A 17,235-nucleotide genomic window follows, 5' to 3' on the forward strand; every position below is an offset into this window, starting at 1 on the left:
TTGATCAAAAAAAAATACTTGTATTAAAATAAAATCACACTAATTAACATTGATAAATTTATTTATAGACTAAATCTGTTGGAATAACATTTTAATAATATTCCCGAAATTATACATGTACTCATCACTGAGTATATCATATAGCTTGGAATACCAGTTTGTGTATATAATATAAACTTACAGGGTTCCCAAATGCATGCATCCGTCGTTTCAAACCTTCCATCAACATAGGTCTTCGCACTAGAACCTCTTTTTTTTCGATTCCTTCTAGTTTTTTACAAGAGTTATAAAAAGGCAGGCAGAAATGAAATTAAGAAAATGCCTAAATAATCAAAAACCCGGCTGGTGGATGTGACCCCACATTCTTATCGACATCCATCAATGTACCCCTCTTATCAAACATCTTATAAGCCAATACAACTTTTTTTTTGGGATAAATATGTGAATATCATTAGAAATTTCTTCTTCAAACATCGACTATAAGCCAATACAATTTTCTTTCTTTTCTTCCTTTCCAAAATTTGTATTCTCATCGCTTCGTATAACATGATTGCGGTATGTATAGCGAGATGTTTCACGAGTATAAATTTTTTTTTTTTGGTAAAGTAACGAGTATAAGAATTGCAGATTAGCAATATAAATCCTACATAAAATTATTACTTTTAGTTATGTTTCTGTAGTTTTCACAACTATTATATGATTTTAACAGTTGTATCACTACAAGAAAACAGCGTAATTCTGACGGACATTCTGACGGAAAATGAGATCCTCGGAATATTCCGACGAATTTCCGAGGAAATTCCGAGGAAACCCAAAATTTGGGGTTCCTCGGAATTTCCTCGGAATATACCGAGGAAATTCCGAGGAAATCATATTTCCTCGGAATATTCCGAGGAAATACCGAGGAAATCATATTTCTTCGGAATATACCGATGAAATACCGAGAAAATCATATTTTTTCGGAATTTCTATAAATTTATATGGTTCCTCGGAATTTCCTCGGAATATTCCGAGGAAATTCCGAGGAACACATGTTTGGGGTTTCAAAACATCAAATTTTTTTGCCCTATATCATTTCTTATACAAATGCAATGCATACCATTGAGGAATCTTTGTATAGATGATCATAAACCATTAAATAACAAAATTTCAAAACGAATTGTAAGTATTCCCTTTACCGTTCATTAAAGTGTATAAGTGTTTCTCTTATGTTGTGGGGATTTCGTTCATACAATCGGAAAAGTGTTATATAAGTGTTTCACTTAAACAAATTTTTGACTTCATAATCAGTCTAAGACACTTAATAAGGGTTATATAAGTGTTATTCAAAACGCAAAACGTTGTTTTCGGTTTAAAAACCCTACTTCCTCGGAAAAGCCTCGGAATATTCCGAGGAAATTCCGAGGAAAAACAAGTGTTCCTCGGAATTTCCTCGGAATATTCCGAGGCTTTTCCGACGATTAAGGGTTTTGCTTTTAGGGTTTCTGTTTCTTCGGAAAAGCCTCGGAATATTCCGAGGAAATTCCGAGGAACACTTGTTTTTCCTCGGAATTTCCTCGGAATATTCCGAGGCTTTTCCGAGGAAGTAGGGTTTTTAAACCGAAAACAAAGTTTTGCGGTTTGAATAACACTTATATAACCCCTATTAAGTGTCTTAGACTGATTATGAAGTCAAAATTTGTTTAAGTGAAACACTTATATAACACTTTTCCGATTGTATGAACGAAATCCCCACAACATAAGAGAAACACTTATACACTTTAATGAACGGTAAAGGGAATACTTACAATTCATTTTGAAATTTTGTTATTTCATGGTTTATGATCATCTATACAAAGATTTCTCAATGGTATGCATTGCATTTGTATAAGAAATGATATAGGGCAAAAAAAATTGATGTTTTGAAACCCCAAACATGTGTTCCTCGGAATTTCCTCGGAATATTCCGAGGAAATTCCGAGGAACCATATAAATTTATAGAAATACATGCACATGATATTCTTTTTCCTCGAATTAATGAAAATATTCCGAGGAAATTCCGACGGATATTCTTTTTCCGTCGGAATTTCCTCGGAATATTTTCATTTAACCGGGCAAACAAGCCGCCAAATATTTCGCGAAAATTGAAATTGAAAATACTGAGGAAATTCCGACGGAAAATATCCGTCGGACCCTAGGTTTTATAAACTCGAACACATCTTCTTCCCCATTTCTCTCTTCTTCCTCTCCGGCGATCTCTCTCTCCTTCCGGCGTTCTCCACCTTCTCTGGCGACGATATCTCCAGCGAATCCTCTCCATTCCCTTACAAATCATGTAAGGACCTTATCCCACTCTCTTATGTCCTATTTGTTAGGTTCTTAAGTAGATTTGATGATTTTAGAAGTTTTTTGATAGATTTTTGTTAGGGTGATTGGGTAGGATTGTGATTTGTTGTGTAATAGGTTTAGAATTGTGATTTGGTTGTGTTGAATTGATTTAGAATTTTTTTATAAATTTTTTATTATTTTTGTATTTACAAAACGTTTTTCTATATAAATTCGATTTTACAAAACGTTTTTTGTATATAAATTCGATTTTCGGATTTATAAAAGATGATTTCATATTTATAAAAATATTTATATTTATTAAAACTAATTTTGTATTTATAAAACATTTTTTTGATTTATAAACACTATTTTTTTATTTTTGTATTTATAAAAACTATTTTTAAATATAAAAAACGTTTTTTGTATATAAATTCGATTTTTGGATTTATAAAAGATGATTTCATATTTTAAAACTAATTTTGTATTTATAAAACATTTTTTTGATTTATAAACACTATTTTATTATTTTTTGTATTTATAAAAGCTATTTTGTATTTATAAAAAGATGATTTCATATCTATAAAAATATTTATATTTATAAAACTAATTTTGTATTTATAAAACATTTTGTTGATTTATAAATACTATTTTATTATTTTTTGTATTTATAAAAACTATTTTATATTTATAAAAAGATGATTTCATATTTATAAAAATATTTATATTTATTAAAACTAATTTTGTATTTATAAAACATTTTTTTGATTTATAAACACTATTTTATTATTTTTTGTATTTATAAAAACTATTTTGTATTTATAAAAAGATGATTTCATATTTATATTTATTATAACTAATTTTGTATTTATAAAACATTTTTTTTATTTATAAAAGCTATTTTATTATTTTTTGTATTTTAAATATGTTTTCTATTTCAATTTTAATTTTATATTTTCGAATTTCAATTTAAAAAAATAAATTTATATTTTTTTTTTTAATTTTGGAAATATTCCGAGGAAGTGTATCCCTCGGGATATTCCGACGACATCTTCCTCGGAATATTCCGAGGACTTTCCGACGAACTTGTTGTCCTCGGAATTTCCTCGGAAATTCATTTCCTCGGAATTCCGTCGGAAATTTCCGAGGGATTTCCGAGGAAAAATGAATTTCCGAGGAGTTATTTCCGAGGACTTTTTTCGTCGGTATGTCGTCGGAATAGCGTTATTCCGACGACATACCGACGATTTTTTCCCTCAGTATGTCGCTGTTTTCTTGTAGTGTATTTGTTATTGTAGATCTTTTATTAATATGTGTGCGAAAGTAAAACACTTAACTATCTCAAACGTTTTTTTTGTCAAATATGTGAAATCGTTTCATGTTGAAATGGTTACAAGATACAAGAGAATACTTTAGTCCTATAGCTGCAATTAGGGGTGGGCGTTCGGGTACCCGTTCGGGTTCGGGTCGGGTATTTCGGATTTTCGGGTATTTCGGTATAGAGGTCTAGAACCCGTTCGGGTATTTCTGTACTTCGGATCGGGTTCGGGTATTTTTAGTTCGGATTCGGTTATTTCGGATCGTGTTCGGATATTTAGATTTTGAAAAAAAAAAATTAAAATTTTCATTTCTCAAATTTGTTGTATTTAAAAATATAACTTTCAGTTAATTAATTTTTTTATTTTTAATAGATTGAATGGTTAATAGATTTGGACATAACATTTTAAAACTAAAAAGACATTAATTTAGTTACTTTTTTTTAATTTTGGATGTAACTTTTTGTTAATTTTTGAAATAAAAAACTTGACATGCATTTTAAGTGAGCAGCAAATCATTTTTTTCTGAAATTGTATGTATATCATATGAACTTAAAGTATGTGTAGTATCAATATAAATATTTTATATAAAATGAGAGATATAAACTAGAAATATAAGGTTAATTAAATATATGTTCGGTTATCTTCGGATATCCATTCGGGTTCGGATATTATCCGTTCGGGTTCGGGTATCCAATCTCTCCTTATTCAATACCCGTTCGGGTATTGAGCTACTTCGGTTCGGATTTCGGTTCGGGTTTTTCGGATCGGGTTCGGGTGCCACTTCGGATATCGGGTAAAGTGCCCACCCCTAGCTGCAACAAAGCAAAGTCTACTTAAGAATCCCCCGAAAAGATAAAAAAAGACTCAGATAATATATTAGGACCAATCTTAATCAAGTAGCCCAGGATTAATGCTAAACAGGAGATTAAGGAAACAGCGATAGCTACCAGTTGACCAATTTATGGAAACAGCAATCTCAAACGTTCTTGGGAAAACAACACATACAGATAATGATGTGTTATAAAGGCATAGGAAATTTAGGAAGGCCCGTCGTAGTCGTGCCATGATTTGCTACGGTGGCATTGAAGAAGCAAGATATTATTAGGCCAATCGATTCCTGCAACACTTGATATATTTTATGGGGTCAGTCCTTAATTAATTATTTATACATGTTATCATTTTACAGACTAAGTTATGACTTAATTTTCCTTTCTCTCTAAGTTTACGAATACATTATTCACGATTAATTTGGTTTCCAGTTCGGCCAGGTTCGACTATTCAAACCAAATACGACCATTTTCTTTATCTTAAGAGATTGTCGATTTTTTTTATGTGTTTTTCTAACAACTCCAGTTGGTTTACCCATAGGAGCTTTTCTTATACGTTTTACTAATTAGTTCTTATTTACAAAGGAAAAGAAAACTGTTTTACTTCATATACGTAAATAGTTCTTCATGTACTAAGAAAACAATCTAAAATAAAGAAAATAACTGTTAGGGAGCAATAATGGTGGATATTTTACAAAACACTGTGTCTGTACATGTATGTACATTGCATGGATCGAACGTCTACCTACGTGAAAAGCAAGTCATCAGGTCTGACCACTCTGAAATTCAGACTCTCATTAATATTTTTACTCTTTAAAATATATTTCATTGGCTTCTTAAGAATTATAATACATTTAAGAAACATTATTTATTCTATTTAATAATTTGAAAAATATATTTGTTTTACTTGTCGGCCTAATACAAAGACTGAGTGAGCAAGGCTGAGATTCTTCTGTTCAGCATGTTTCCCTTATCAAGAACTCTCTTCTCTATTCTTCTTACAGCCTTACAGTTACTATACACTGTTCATGATTCCATCACTCTCTACATACTCTGCTTACAATTCGATTTTTCTATTAGAAAATCGATCTCTGCAATATTATGAATTGATTGCGCATCTCACTTTCCACACCAGTTAACACCTCGTTATATATTATCTTCGGAGTCCAGCCTATAATATTTATAAATTTGTATCACTGTTATTTAAACTCTTTTTCATCGTACATGGACATCTTTCTAATTTTATATCAATTAATTTTGTAAAATTTTATCTAAATCTCTAAATTAGTAAATTAATCATTATAAATCGTTATTTTCTAGAGAAACATAGACAACAAAAATTCCAATCTTCTTTCACCATCATTATATATTATTTTAGGATGCAACTATGCATTAAAACAATATTGTTATATTTTTGAATTTGTTCAAAATCTATGTATAAACCCATACGAAATATTGAGTATTACGTGAAACGCCCTATATACTAAAGCCTACACTTTTTAGTATTGTTTTAAAATTTATAACCATATTATACATTTGTATTAATGTATGTTAAACTCTCTTTTATGGTATATGAGAATCATTATAACTTTTTAATCAATTTATTTAGTAAAACTTCATAATACTCAATAAATAGGTGGAATAACCACTGTAGAATCACAATTTTCTTGAAAAATGGGGACAACAAAGGCTCCAAACCTCTTTGAACATCATCATATGTTAGTGCATGATGCAACTATGCATTAAAACAATAATGCCAAATTTTTTGAAATTTTCTCAAAATCTATGTGTTTTTGGTAAATGCTTTATATACTGAAGCATATAATCTTTAGGGTTATTTTAAAATTTGAAACCACATTATAAATTTGTATTAATGTTATTTAAACTCTCTTTCATGGTACATGAGCATCTTTCTAATTTTATATCAATTAATTTTGTAAAACTCATGTAATTCCTAAATTAGTAGACTAACCATTATAAAATCGCTATTTTCTAGATAAACATAGACAACAAAAGTTTCAAGCCTCTTTGACCATCATCATACGTTAGTTTATGATGCAACTATGCATTAAAACAATATTTTTTATTTTTGAATTATTTCAATATTTATGTATAAATCCATACGAAATATTGAGTTTTACGTTAAACGCTCTATATACTGAAGCCTAAACTTTTTAGTGTTGTTTTAAAATTTCTAACCACATTATACATTTGTATTAATGTATGTTAAATTATCTTTTATGGTATATGAGAATCATTATAATTTTTTAATCAATTTATTTAGTAAAACTTCATAATACTCCCTAAATAGGTGGAATAACCACCGTAGAATCGAGTGTTTCAAAAAAAAAAACCACTGTAGAATCGCCAGTTTCTTAAAAAACGAGGACAACAAATGCTCCAAACCTCTTTAAATATCATCATATGTTAGTGCAGGATGCAACTATGCATTAAAAATATTTTGTCAAATTTTTTGAAATTTTCTCAAAATCTATGTATTAACCCCTACGAAAATATTGAGTTTTTGGTAAATACTTTATATACTGAAGCCTATAATCTTTAGGGTTATTTGAGAATTTGTAACCACATTCTAAATTTGTATCAATGTTATTTAAACTCTTTTTTATCGAACATGGACATCTTTCTAATTTTATATCAATTAATTTTGTAAAACTTTATGTAATCCCTAAATTAGTGGACTAACCATTATAAAATCGTTATTTTCTAGAGAAACATAGATAACAAATGTTCCAAGGCTTTTTGACCATCATCATATGTTAGTTTAGGATGCAACTATGCATTAAAACAATATTATTATATCTTTAATTTTTTCAAAATCTATGTATAAACCCATACGAAATATTGAGTTTTACGTTAAACGCTCTATATAGTGAAGCCTAAACTTTTTAGTGTTATTTTAAAATATCTAACCACATTATATATTTGTATTAATGTATATAAAACTCTCTTTCATGGTATATGAGAATCGTTATAATTGTGTTTATCAATTTATTTAGTATAACTTTATAATACTCCTTAAATAGGTGGAATAACTACTATAGAATCGTCATTTTCTTGAAAAACGGAAACAACAAAGTTTCTAAAACTCTTTAAACATGTATAATTTTTTAAAAAAAATTTCAAAAATCTATGTATATGTTGCTTTTGTTTGTCATTGACTCCTTTCTAAGAAATAATCACTTCTTCACTTATTAATTTCTTTTAAAATAAATCCAAAGTGATCATTATGAATTTGTCGGCATCTAGCTATCTTATGTCAAATATTCTTAAGTGAACTTATATTCGTGATTTTGGTACCGTGGTCCCCAACTTTGCGATCAAGAATGTCTTTCAGTTTTAATTTTTGAACGGTATGATTGCTGAGGAATATTATATTCTGATTCATACACAACAATGGAAAAATAGATCTCGTTATTAGCAAATTAAAGAGAGAGATCTTCACTGATAGAACAAAAATATATTATATAAAACAGATCATGGTTGAGGCAACTTTCCCTTTTTTCAATAAAAACCAAAGTTTGCTTTAACGAGAATCATGACATTTTCATATCGAAAGGGTCACCGATGACTAATGTTGTAAATCTAGGAAATAGTAACTCAGTGTTTATCTTAAGTAAGCCATATTTTTGGATGTGTTATCTCACTAATGAAACTCGTTTTAAGTAATTTCTTCGTTTTAGTGTACCCTCATATGAATTATATACGTCTTATTAACCATAAAGTACGAATTTATAATCAATGTACGAATACATTGGTGATGTACGAATGAATAAAGGCCCTACCGCATATATATTATTGTTATATATTTTGAGAATTATTGTTTGCATGTGGAACAGTGACCCATCTTAGTAGTAGTATAGTTGATATTTTAATCTTTTAATTTCACTTTCGTTAGTTTCACAAAAAAAAAAAATCACTTTCGCGCAAATGCATCCTTCGCCTCTACCCGACGTGGAAACTAGAGGCCACCTTCGGAGCACCTCCTTCCCCATTTTTGTTTCAAAAAGGTACTCCATCTGTTCTTATATATAGGATGTTTTACAAAATTTTGATATTTTTATATATAAAATGTTTTCATTTTTCTAAGTAACTTTTACTTTATTAAAAACTATATAACCAATCATATTTTAATAGTATATTTTATAATTGGTTGAATATCATTAATTTATAGTTTTAACTATATTTTCTAGACAAAAGATAGTTTTCTTAAATGTCTTTTTCTATTTAAACATCTTATATTTAGGAATAGAGGGAGTACATATTTTATATTTTCAATGTAATTTTGGTCAACTAATAATGAGAAGTTGTGAAGTGATATCTTGCATAATTACATTGTTTTAACCCTCTATTTCTTGCATGTTTTGATCATCTAGATTAGGAATCATGCATTTTAGTCTCTTTTTGCACTGCATAAGTCTCTATCAGGTTTTGGAGTTTCCATTGGAGATATTAGAGGTACTTGGAAGCATTTGGGATCAAAAAGGGAGTGGAAAATGCTGTTTAGGCGAGCAAAGCACCAGAGCGGGGTACGGGAGCGACGTGCGACACCCGCTCCAGAAGAATCGAAGGCTGGCGCGACGTCTTGCACCGAGGTGATACACCCGCTCCAAGCCCAACTTCTTGTCGACGACTTTCATTATGCGGAGCGACCTATGGCAGCGACGTCACTCACCCGCGGCGGATGCAGAGCGACCTCTGGAGCGACGTCATCAACCCGCGCGCGTTTTGGAGAGGTGAAGCATGTGTTTCGGAGCGACCTATGGGAGCGACCTAGTGCACCCGCGCCGCGTTTTATCTTATGTCGAAAACTTATGTTTTATTTGGGCTTTTGAAGTGATTAATTAAGCCCATTAGGTTTTAGAAGTCACATAAATACTCTCTAAACCTAATTGTAGGATCTTATCTTGTTTTCTATCTAATCACAAAAGAACTTTTAGGTGAAAGATCCTATCTTGATCATTTTTCTCTTGTGATTGCTTGATTATCTTGATCACTAATCATGATTAGCACCAAATCATCTTTGATTCTTGGGCTCATCATGGAAAATAGTGAGTAGTCATCTTTGGATTCATGGGTTAGAGAGATTAAGGGTGATTAAGCTAGATCTAAGGTGTTTAGGTGTAGATCAATCTTATTCCTTGCTAGTAGAGGGCTTTTAATGCAACTTTAGAGTTGGCCTCTCTAAAGTTGAGCTCTAGGCATTTCATACCCGGAAGGTGTTTGATGAAATGCCTGAACCAACTCTCCTAAGCTTTTAACATCCTTTACCAAAGGGATTTGTTGTTAAAGGTGTTAAGATGGCTAGTAGACTTGTGATTAATGATTACCTAGATAACATTCAACCAAAGGGATTTGATGCTTGAGTTATCTAGGTAAATGAGCATTCATCTAGGGATAGAGTTTGCTTAGGATTGTGTCTAGGTCTAAGGTAGATATAGATTGGTTCAAAGTTGACACCTTTAGGTTGAATCTTGATCACCCAAGATTGATTCCCATAGCCCATGAGTTCTCCCTTCTTATAAGAAAGAAAGCTTTGTCCTTTATTGCATTTTAGGTAGTAATCTAGTTTAAAAACATCTCAAAAACTAGTAGCACTTAGATTAAGCATGGTCTTGCATTCCCTTTGCTTTAGAATCACTTAGAACTGGTTTGACATCCTTTATACTACAACATTTGATTAGGAGCCTTGAAACTCCTATCATCATGAAGTTCAAAAACATTAATTGCATTTTTAAAAATCTTATTAGTTTAAAAATTTAGAAAATATAGAATTACAAAAAGTCATGCATTTATAGCTAAGTTTTAAAATGTTTTATTAAAAAGTATGAAAATTTTAAAACATGGATCTTTTAGAAATTGTGGGAGTATATGACTATATAGAGAGATTGTTAGATTTTTCAATTTCCTAATCTAGAATTATGTCAACTAAATATAGTTATAGTTGTGTCAGTATCGAAATCCAATACAATTTGAATGTGATTATATTGTGATATATTGGGAAATACAAAGGAAATGCATAAATTACTAGAAAAAATGTTTCTTATATATATTTTTGATATTTCCTATACTAGTCTGAACTGAATTTTGAAATTTATCATTCAAAGTATCGAAATTGGTTTTGTTATAAGAAAAACGAGGTGAATGAAGTATAATTCAAAGAATTGACCTCCTTACAATATTTGATAAAATCAAAGGAGATGGAAAAGAAGAAGATAAGGTGTCAATTAATTTGGCGGTGAAGAAACAATAAATAGGGTAGGTGACAAACCTAAAACCTTGTTATTTGTCTGCAATCCATGGAAGAGAGAAGCATATATTTATTTATTTCTTATTTAAATAAATTAAGAAACGAAGAAAAGAAAATAAACCAAAGAAAGCTCGAAAATAACCCTAAAACAAGTTATAGAAAATCGACGGCATCGTTTCGGTGTGCCTAATGAGGATACTGTTGATGGGAGAGGGTCTTATAATATACGGTTACAAATGTGGCACGTGACTCAGCTCTCATCACTAAATACAATAAAATCTTTTTTTTTGCTCACAATCTTCATTAGTTCCACTAATTTTTCCTTACAAACGAATATTTCTGATTCATTGGTTCATGACATGTGAAAAAAATTACGCTGGAATTTCGCAAATTCAGAATTCCGATAGCAGTATTTTACATAACATCAATAGTTATTTTATACGAAACTTTAAATTAATAATTAATCAGGTGAATAAACTTATATGCTGAGAGCATCACTAGCTACAACGAGGTGAATTAGATAGATAGTTCAATTCTGATATTTTTTTGTCAAAAAAAGGTTCAGTTCTGATATTTGTTTGATTTTCAAATTAAAGCGGTAAAAAATCATGATAAATCTAATAATGATATCATTCTAAATACGAATTTGAATGTTTAGTTCCATGAAATGAATATCGAAATGAGGATTAAAAAATTCAGTGAACATTAGGATTGAAGCAATAAAAGTGTGAAAAGGGAACAATAAAGCCAAATGGTTAGGGATTAGACAGATTGAAATGTTGGGGAGCATAAAAGCCAATAATTTGGTAATTTTGCAGAGGACACCCTCTTATTGCGGCCAATTAATTTAATTTGATTTTCAAATAAATTCACAAACATGTCTCTCGAAAATTTTCTTATAAAGTTCTCAGTGCAGAGGAAACCTTTTTTTATGAAATACGAAGATTTAAAAGCTGAATGACAGATTTAAAAGTAAAAAAAAAAGGTACACGAATTATTAAACATGACAATATCTAATGTGAAAAAACTGTTTGGTTTTTAGGATATATATATCCATAATTAATGATTTTAGAGTCATTTCTTGCTCTTAGAAGTAGGGATATAGAAATGTGCAAGTATCTACTTATTCAGGGGCTCACAAAGTAAATAATACTTTAATAAATGGGAAAAATATCCTAGACTGCAGCCAAAATAATGATGTTACCTAATAATTCAAGGGAATAATTTTATAGGCAACCCTTTGTTTTCCAAAAAGGTTGTGTCAATTATGGAGTCACATGTGCAAATTGCCTTAAAACTATCCCCATACAAAAAATCCAAAATATTAATGAAACTCGGTAGTAAAAAATCTACAGAGGAAATGGAAAAGTGTCTTCAGATCATTATTTAAAAACCAATTCTACAGCCAAGATTTAAAGAAGAATGCCTCGATGGCTCGATGTATTATTTTATCTAACCTTGCATTGAAATGAATATATATGCATCAATGCATGTATTCAAATTATTTGATAGGAGATAATGAGAACTAAGACACATGGACATGGTACAAAAACTTAAAACATACAGTATACATACAAAATCTCATACAAAAAGATCTGTATGTAGTATCCATAGACCATACCATACATCGGTTTCTTCCCTCTCTCGCCCACACTCATACAAGAAGAAAAATAAAAAAAAATGTTATTAAGTCATGGGACCATATCTGTAGCTTACATTCGACCTTTTTCGTGAACTACACGATCAGTCTCTCCCTCTCTAAAAAAAGCTCAATCTTTTCTCTCTTTCTTTGGAATTAAAAGGGTAGAGCCTTTACTTTTTCCTTCTCTTTCAGCTGAGTATAAATCTAAAAATGGACGATCATCATCCTCAGTATGGTGTACCGGAGCTCCGGCAGCTCATGCAAGGCGGGGGGAGGGCGACTACGACGGAATCACCGTCGACCTCTTCTCATTTTCCCTCCGACTTCTTTGGCTTTAACCTAGCTCCGGCTGCGCCCCCTCCGCCGCCGCAACACCACCGGCTACATCAGTTCACTACAGATCAGGAAATGGGTTTCTTACCACGTGGCATACATGGACTGGGTGGGAATTCTTCGACGGCTGGAAATAACAGTAACTTAAACGCTAGCAGCAGCGGTGGAGCAGTTGGGTTTAGCGGGTTTCTGGACGGAGGAGGTTTCGGAGGCAGCAGCGGAGGAAATGGTGGAGGAACAGGGAGATGGCCGAGACAAGAAACCCTAACTCTGCTGGAGATTAGATCTCGTCTTGATCATAAGTTCAAAGAAGCTAATCAAAAGGGACCTCTATGGGATGAAGTTTCTAGGTTTGCTTCACTCTAATCTCTCTCTCTTCTTATTTTTCATAAAAATATTAAAAAATATTAAGCACATTTCTCAAACCAATTCATACCATAAGAGTCTTTTGATTCATCGACACTGTCTCCTATTTAAAAGTTAGTCAATTAGGAGAAAATTAATTAATTTCCAATGGAAGAAAACATTCATTTCTAAACACTAAACAGCTACATCTTCAAAAAATATTAATAAAATTTAAGCATTTTGTTTTCTGGGTTTTTTTCAGATTTGACCTTTCATACGATTTCTTGTTAAAAATTAGACCTTTCAAGTGATAATCCCGAAGACAAGTTAATCCTTTTTCTGCATTAATGACTAGAAAGAATGTGATCTCAACAATTCCCTTGGGCTCCTCAATTTCAACATACTTTTTCAGCTGATCAATATAGGGACACATAAATATTACATTCCACCTATATATATGTAAATATACACACACATATTGATGTGTATCTGCAGACTGCAGAGTGGTCAGTTAAAAACAATTTCTCTAGGAGTCGTTTTGGTTTGGTCAAGAGAATGACCAGACCTTGGCAGTTTCAGTTAAGACATTAGCAGGTGCTTTAAAACCCCAAAAGGGTAAAACATAGAAAATAGTAAAATAAAAAGATTTATTATCTTCTTTGACTTTGATTCTAGTTTTCTCCTTTTTTACTGATAACTTCTGATTCATCTTTCTTAGCTTCTGGAGATATGTACCCTCTTCTTTTGTGTAACTATGCATAGAAACATGTTCTTGTGTTATACTATTAGTCCACTAGTAAGTCTCCAAAACAATCTTGGTCCGGAAGTTATAACCAGTGTATGTTAGAAAAAACAAACTTTTATGTGGGTCATTATCTAATCTTAACCAAATAGACCATACATGTTATTCTATATACATTTTATGCATGAAAAATATATATATATGAATATCGTATGAACAGTCAATGATTCAAACCTAGTTTCAAGATTAGGGTATTCAAATTTCAATCGAAACATGAAGTATTGTACATGTAGTCTTATTTTGCTTTAACATTTAGGATTATGTCTGAGGAACATGGATACCAAAGGAGTGGGAAGAAATGCAGAGAGAAGTTTGAGAACCTTTACAAATACTATAAGAAGACTAGAGAAGGCAAAGCCGGAAGACAAGACGGTAAACACTATAGATTTTTCCGGCAGCTTGAGGCGCTCTACGGTGATTCCAACAACTTGGTTCCTTGTCCCAGTCATAACACACAGTTCATGAGCAATGCTCTTCATGGTTTCCACACCCAAAACGGTATGAACGTTACTACAACAACGTCTAACATTCATAACGTTGATAGTGTTCATGGTTTCCATAGTCAAAGCCTAAGCCTTTCTAACAACTACAACTCCTCCGAGCTGGAGCTGATGACTTCCTCTTCTGAGGGGAATGATTCTAGTAGAAGAAGGAAAAAGAGGAGTTGGAAAAATAAGATAAAGGAGTTCATTGATGTGAACATGAAAAGGTTGATAGAAAGTCAAGATGTTTGGCTTGAGAAGTTGACAAAGGTTATTGAAGACAAAGAGGAACAAAGGATGATGAAAGAAGAGGAATGGAGAAAGAGTGAAGCTGCGAGAATCGCTAAAGAGCATTTGTTTTGGTCTAAAGAGAGGGAGAGGATGGAAGCTAGGGATGTGGCTGTGATTGAGGCTTTGCAGTTTTTGACCGGAAAGACGTTGATAAAGCCGTTATGTTCATCCCCAGAGGAGAGGATTAATGGTAATATTGAGATTCAAAAGAATAGTGAGAATCAGAATGAGAATGAAAGCGACCAAACAATGACTAACAATGTTTCTATTGAAGGAAGTGGTAGCTGCTGGAATGAGCAAGAGATCACAAAGCTTATGGAGATAAGAACTAGTATGGACTCGGCGTTTCAAGAGATATTGGGAGGATGCTCGGATGATTTTTTATGGGAGGAAGTCGCAGGGAAAATGGCTCAGTTAGGGTTCGATCAGAAAAGTGCCTTGTTATGCAAGGAAAAGTGGGAGTGGATAAGCAATGGAAAGAAGAAAATGAACAAGAAAAGGAAGGACAATTCGTCGAGCTGCGGCGGTTACTATCCAACAACCGAAGAAAATACGATCTACAACAATCAAGAAAGTGGATATAATGATAATGATCAGCGTCATCAGATGAATGAACAAGGCAATGTGGGTTCTTCAACATCAAATGTAAACGCAGCCGCTGGAAACCCGAGCGGTGCAATGACCGCTAATACAAACTGCTTCCCGTTCTTCATGGGAGACGGAGATCAGAATCTGTGGGAGAGTTATGGTTTGAGGCTAAATAAAGGAGAGAATCATGAGTGAGTAATTAATTTCCAACGAAGAAGGTAATCATGAGGTTAGCTAATTCTTTTGAGTTAGTTTTATGAGAGATAAACCTTGACTTAACTATTATATACGTCACACGATGCTTAGAATGAAAGGGATAGATTTGGTTGGGGCATACCGACCAAATTATAAGATGAAAGTCAAATTAAAGTAGGCTATAACCAATTCTTATTATGTTTTCATTTTGTCATTTTGTAAGACTTCTTATATGTTTTTCTAGTACTGAACCTTGATTCTAGTAGTAAACAGATGCATCTATATACCTGATATATGCTACTACAAAGATCGCATCTCGTAAAATAAAATTTCATAAAGATAAATTTATGTTTTCATATCTAAAGGCATAGACACGCAAAAGTAGACAAGACATATCATAGGAATAGGTAACTAGAAAGAAAAAACAAATCATGCATGTCTCAAAACCACTCGACATTTAAGCTTAACTAGATTTTGACCCGCGCAGACGCGCGGGTGTATATTTTGAAAAATATGTTGATATTTGTTTTTCATGTAATTATTAGGATTTGGAAAAATGAATCCGAGGAACATAACCGATACCGATCCAAAGATATAGTACCAAACCCAAACATAAATTGATTAAATATTCTAATTATTCAAAATTTTGTTATTTAGAGAACCGAATCTGATCCGAACCGAAGTATTTGGGTATCCGAATTTATCTAAAAATAGATTTATATACTTATATATATTAATTATTTTTAGATTTAACGTATATAAAACATCAAAAATGATACTTTTAAATTGGTTTAAATACTTGAAAATATATATAGATAGTCAAAAGTAAATATCTGAAATAGTTAAAGTATACTCAAATCACCAAAAATACTTAAAATAATTATTGATTTCGTATCCAAAATTTTAAATCAAGCCAATTGATATGTTAAGCTTAAGTATTATGACATATGTTATTCAAATTTATACGTAATATATTATTTTATTTATACATTTTGAGAAATTTAAAATATATAATGATTTAAGACTTTAAAAATAATTTAAATTAGTTATCCAAACCCAAACCAAACCCGCAAAGATCCAAATCGAACTCAAACCAAAATTTAGAAACATTCTAATAAGGCTGAAATCTTTGACCCCGAAAACCCAAAATACAAACCGATCAGAACTAAACCCGTATGGGTATCCAAAAGCCCATCCCTAGTCACTATTATATATCGTATTTTATCATCATATAATTAATCGTATTTTATATGTACCATCATATAAGTAATCATATAATTAATAGTATTTTATACATACCATCATATAAATAATTACATATATTATATTTTTAAAACTTAATATGAAATATGAAAACCATAATTTGAGTTGGTATTTCAAATTGGGCTTTGTATTATATTTTCTTATATATATTGACAATATTTTTTTATAATGGTTATTGAAAAATAATTTAGTAAAAATCCATTTTTGAATATATGTATATTTTTGAATCAATTTTTGATATAAATCAAATTTGAATTATTATTTTGATTTGAAATATGTATATAAAGTTTAAATTTTGTTTTATGGTTAGTTTAGAAAAAAAAATTTTAGGGAATTAGATTGACCCATTTTGGTATATTTTAAAAGTGGCCTAGATAACTTTCAATTTTTTAAAAAAACATAAGCCCATTACTTTTTTTCTTAATACTATTATCCTTGTTTTCAAACAAAAATATTTTTTTTAAAAGACTGCAATCCATGTTTCCAAACACTCCAAAATTTTAAAAGTCCTATTCAAGTCTCCAAACACTCCAATTTTGTACTTGAGTTTTAATAAGATAGATTCTTCCTGACCAT

At 31.3% G+C, this 17,235-nt stretch overlaps 1 protein-coding gene across 2 annotated transcripts; it reads left to right on the forward strand.

Annotated features, from left to right (window-relative positions):
* The first annotated feature begins 6,245 nt into the window (after nucleotides 1-6,245).
* LOC103850507 (trihelix transcription factor PTL-like) lies at nucleotides 6,246-15,666 on the forward strand. Of its 2 annotated transcripts, XM_009127268.3 has the most exons (3): nucleotides 6,246-13,043; nucleotides 14,097-14,803; nucleotides 14,888-15,666. In XM_009127268.3, exons 1-3 carry the CDS (start codon nucleotides 12,571-12,573, stop codon nucleotides 15,394-15,396), a joined length of 1,689 nt encoding a protein of 562 aa, XP_009125516.1. In that variant the 5' UTR covers nucleotides 6,246-12,570; the 3' UTR covers nucleotides 15,397-15,666. The 2 variants fall into 2 exon arrangements, with proteins under 2 accessions (XP_009125516.1, XP_009125515.1); XM_009127267.3 differs by having other exon boundaries at nucleotides 14,097-15,666.
* Nucleotides 15,667-17,235: the final 1,569 nt, after the last annotated feature.

Source organism: Brassica rapa, chromosome A02, assembly GCF_000309985.2.
Source record: "Brassica rapa cultivar Chiifu-401-42 chromosome A02, CAAS_Brap_v3.01, whole genome shotgun sequence".
Classification (NCBI taxonomy): domain Eukaryota; kingdom Viridiplantae; phylum Streptophyta; class Magnoliopsida; order Brassicales; family Brassicaceae; genus Brassica; species Brassica rapa.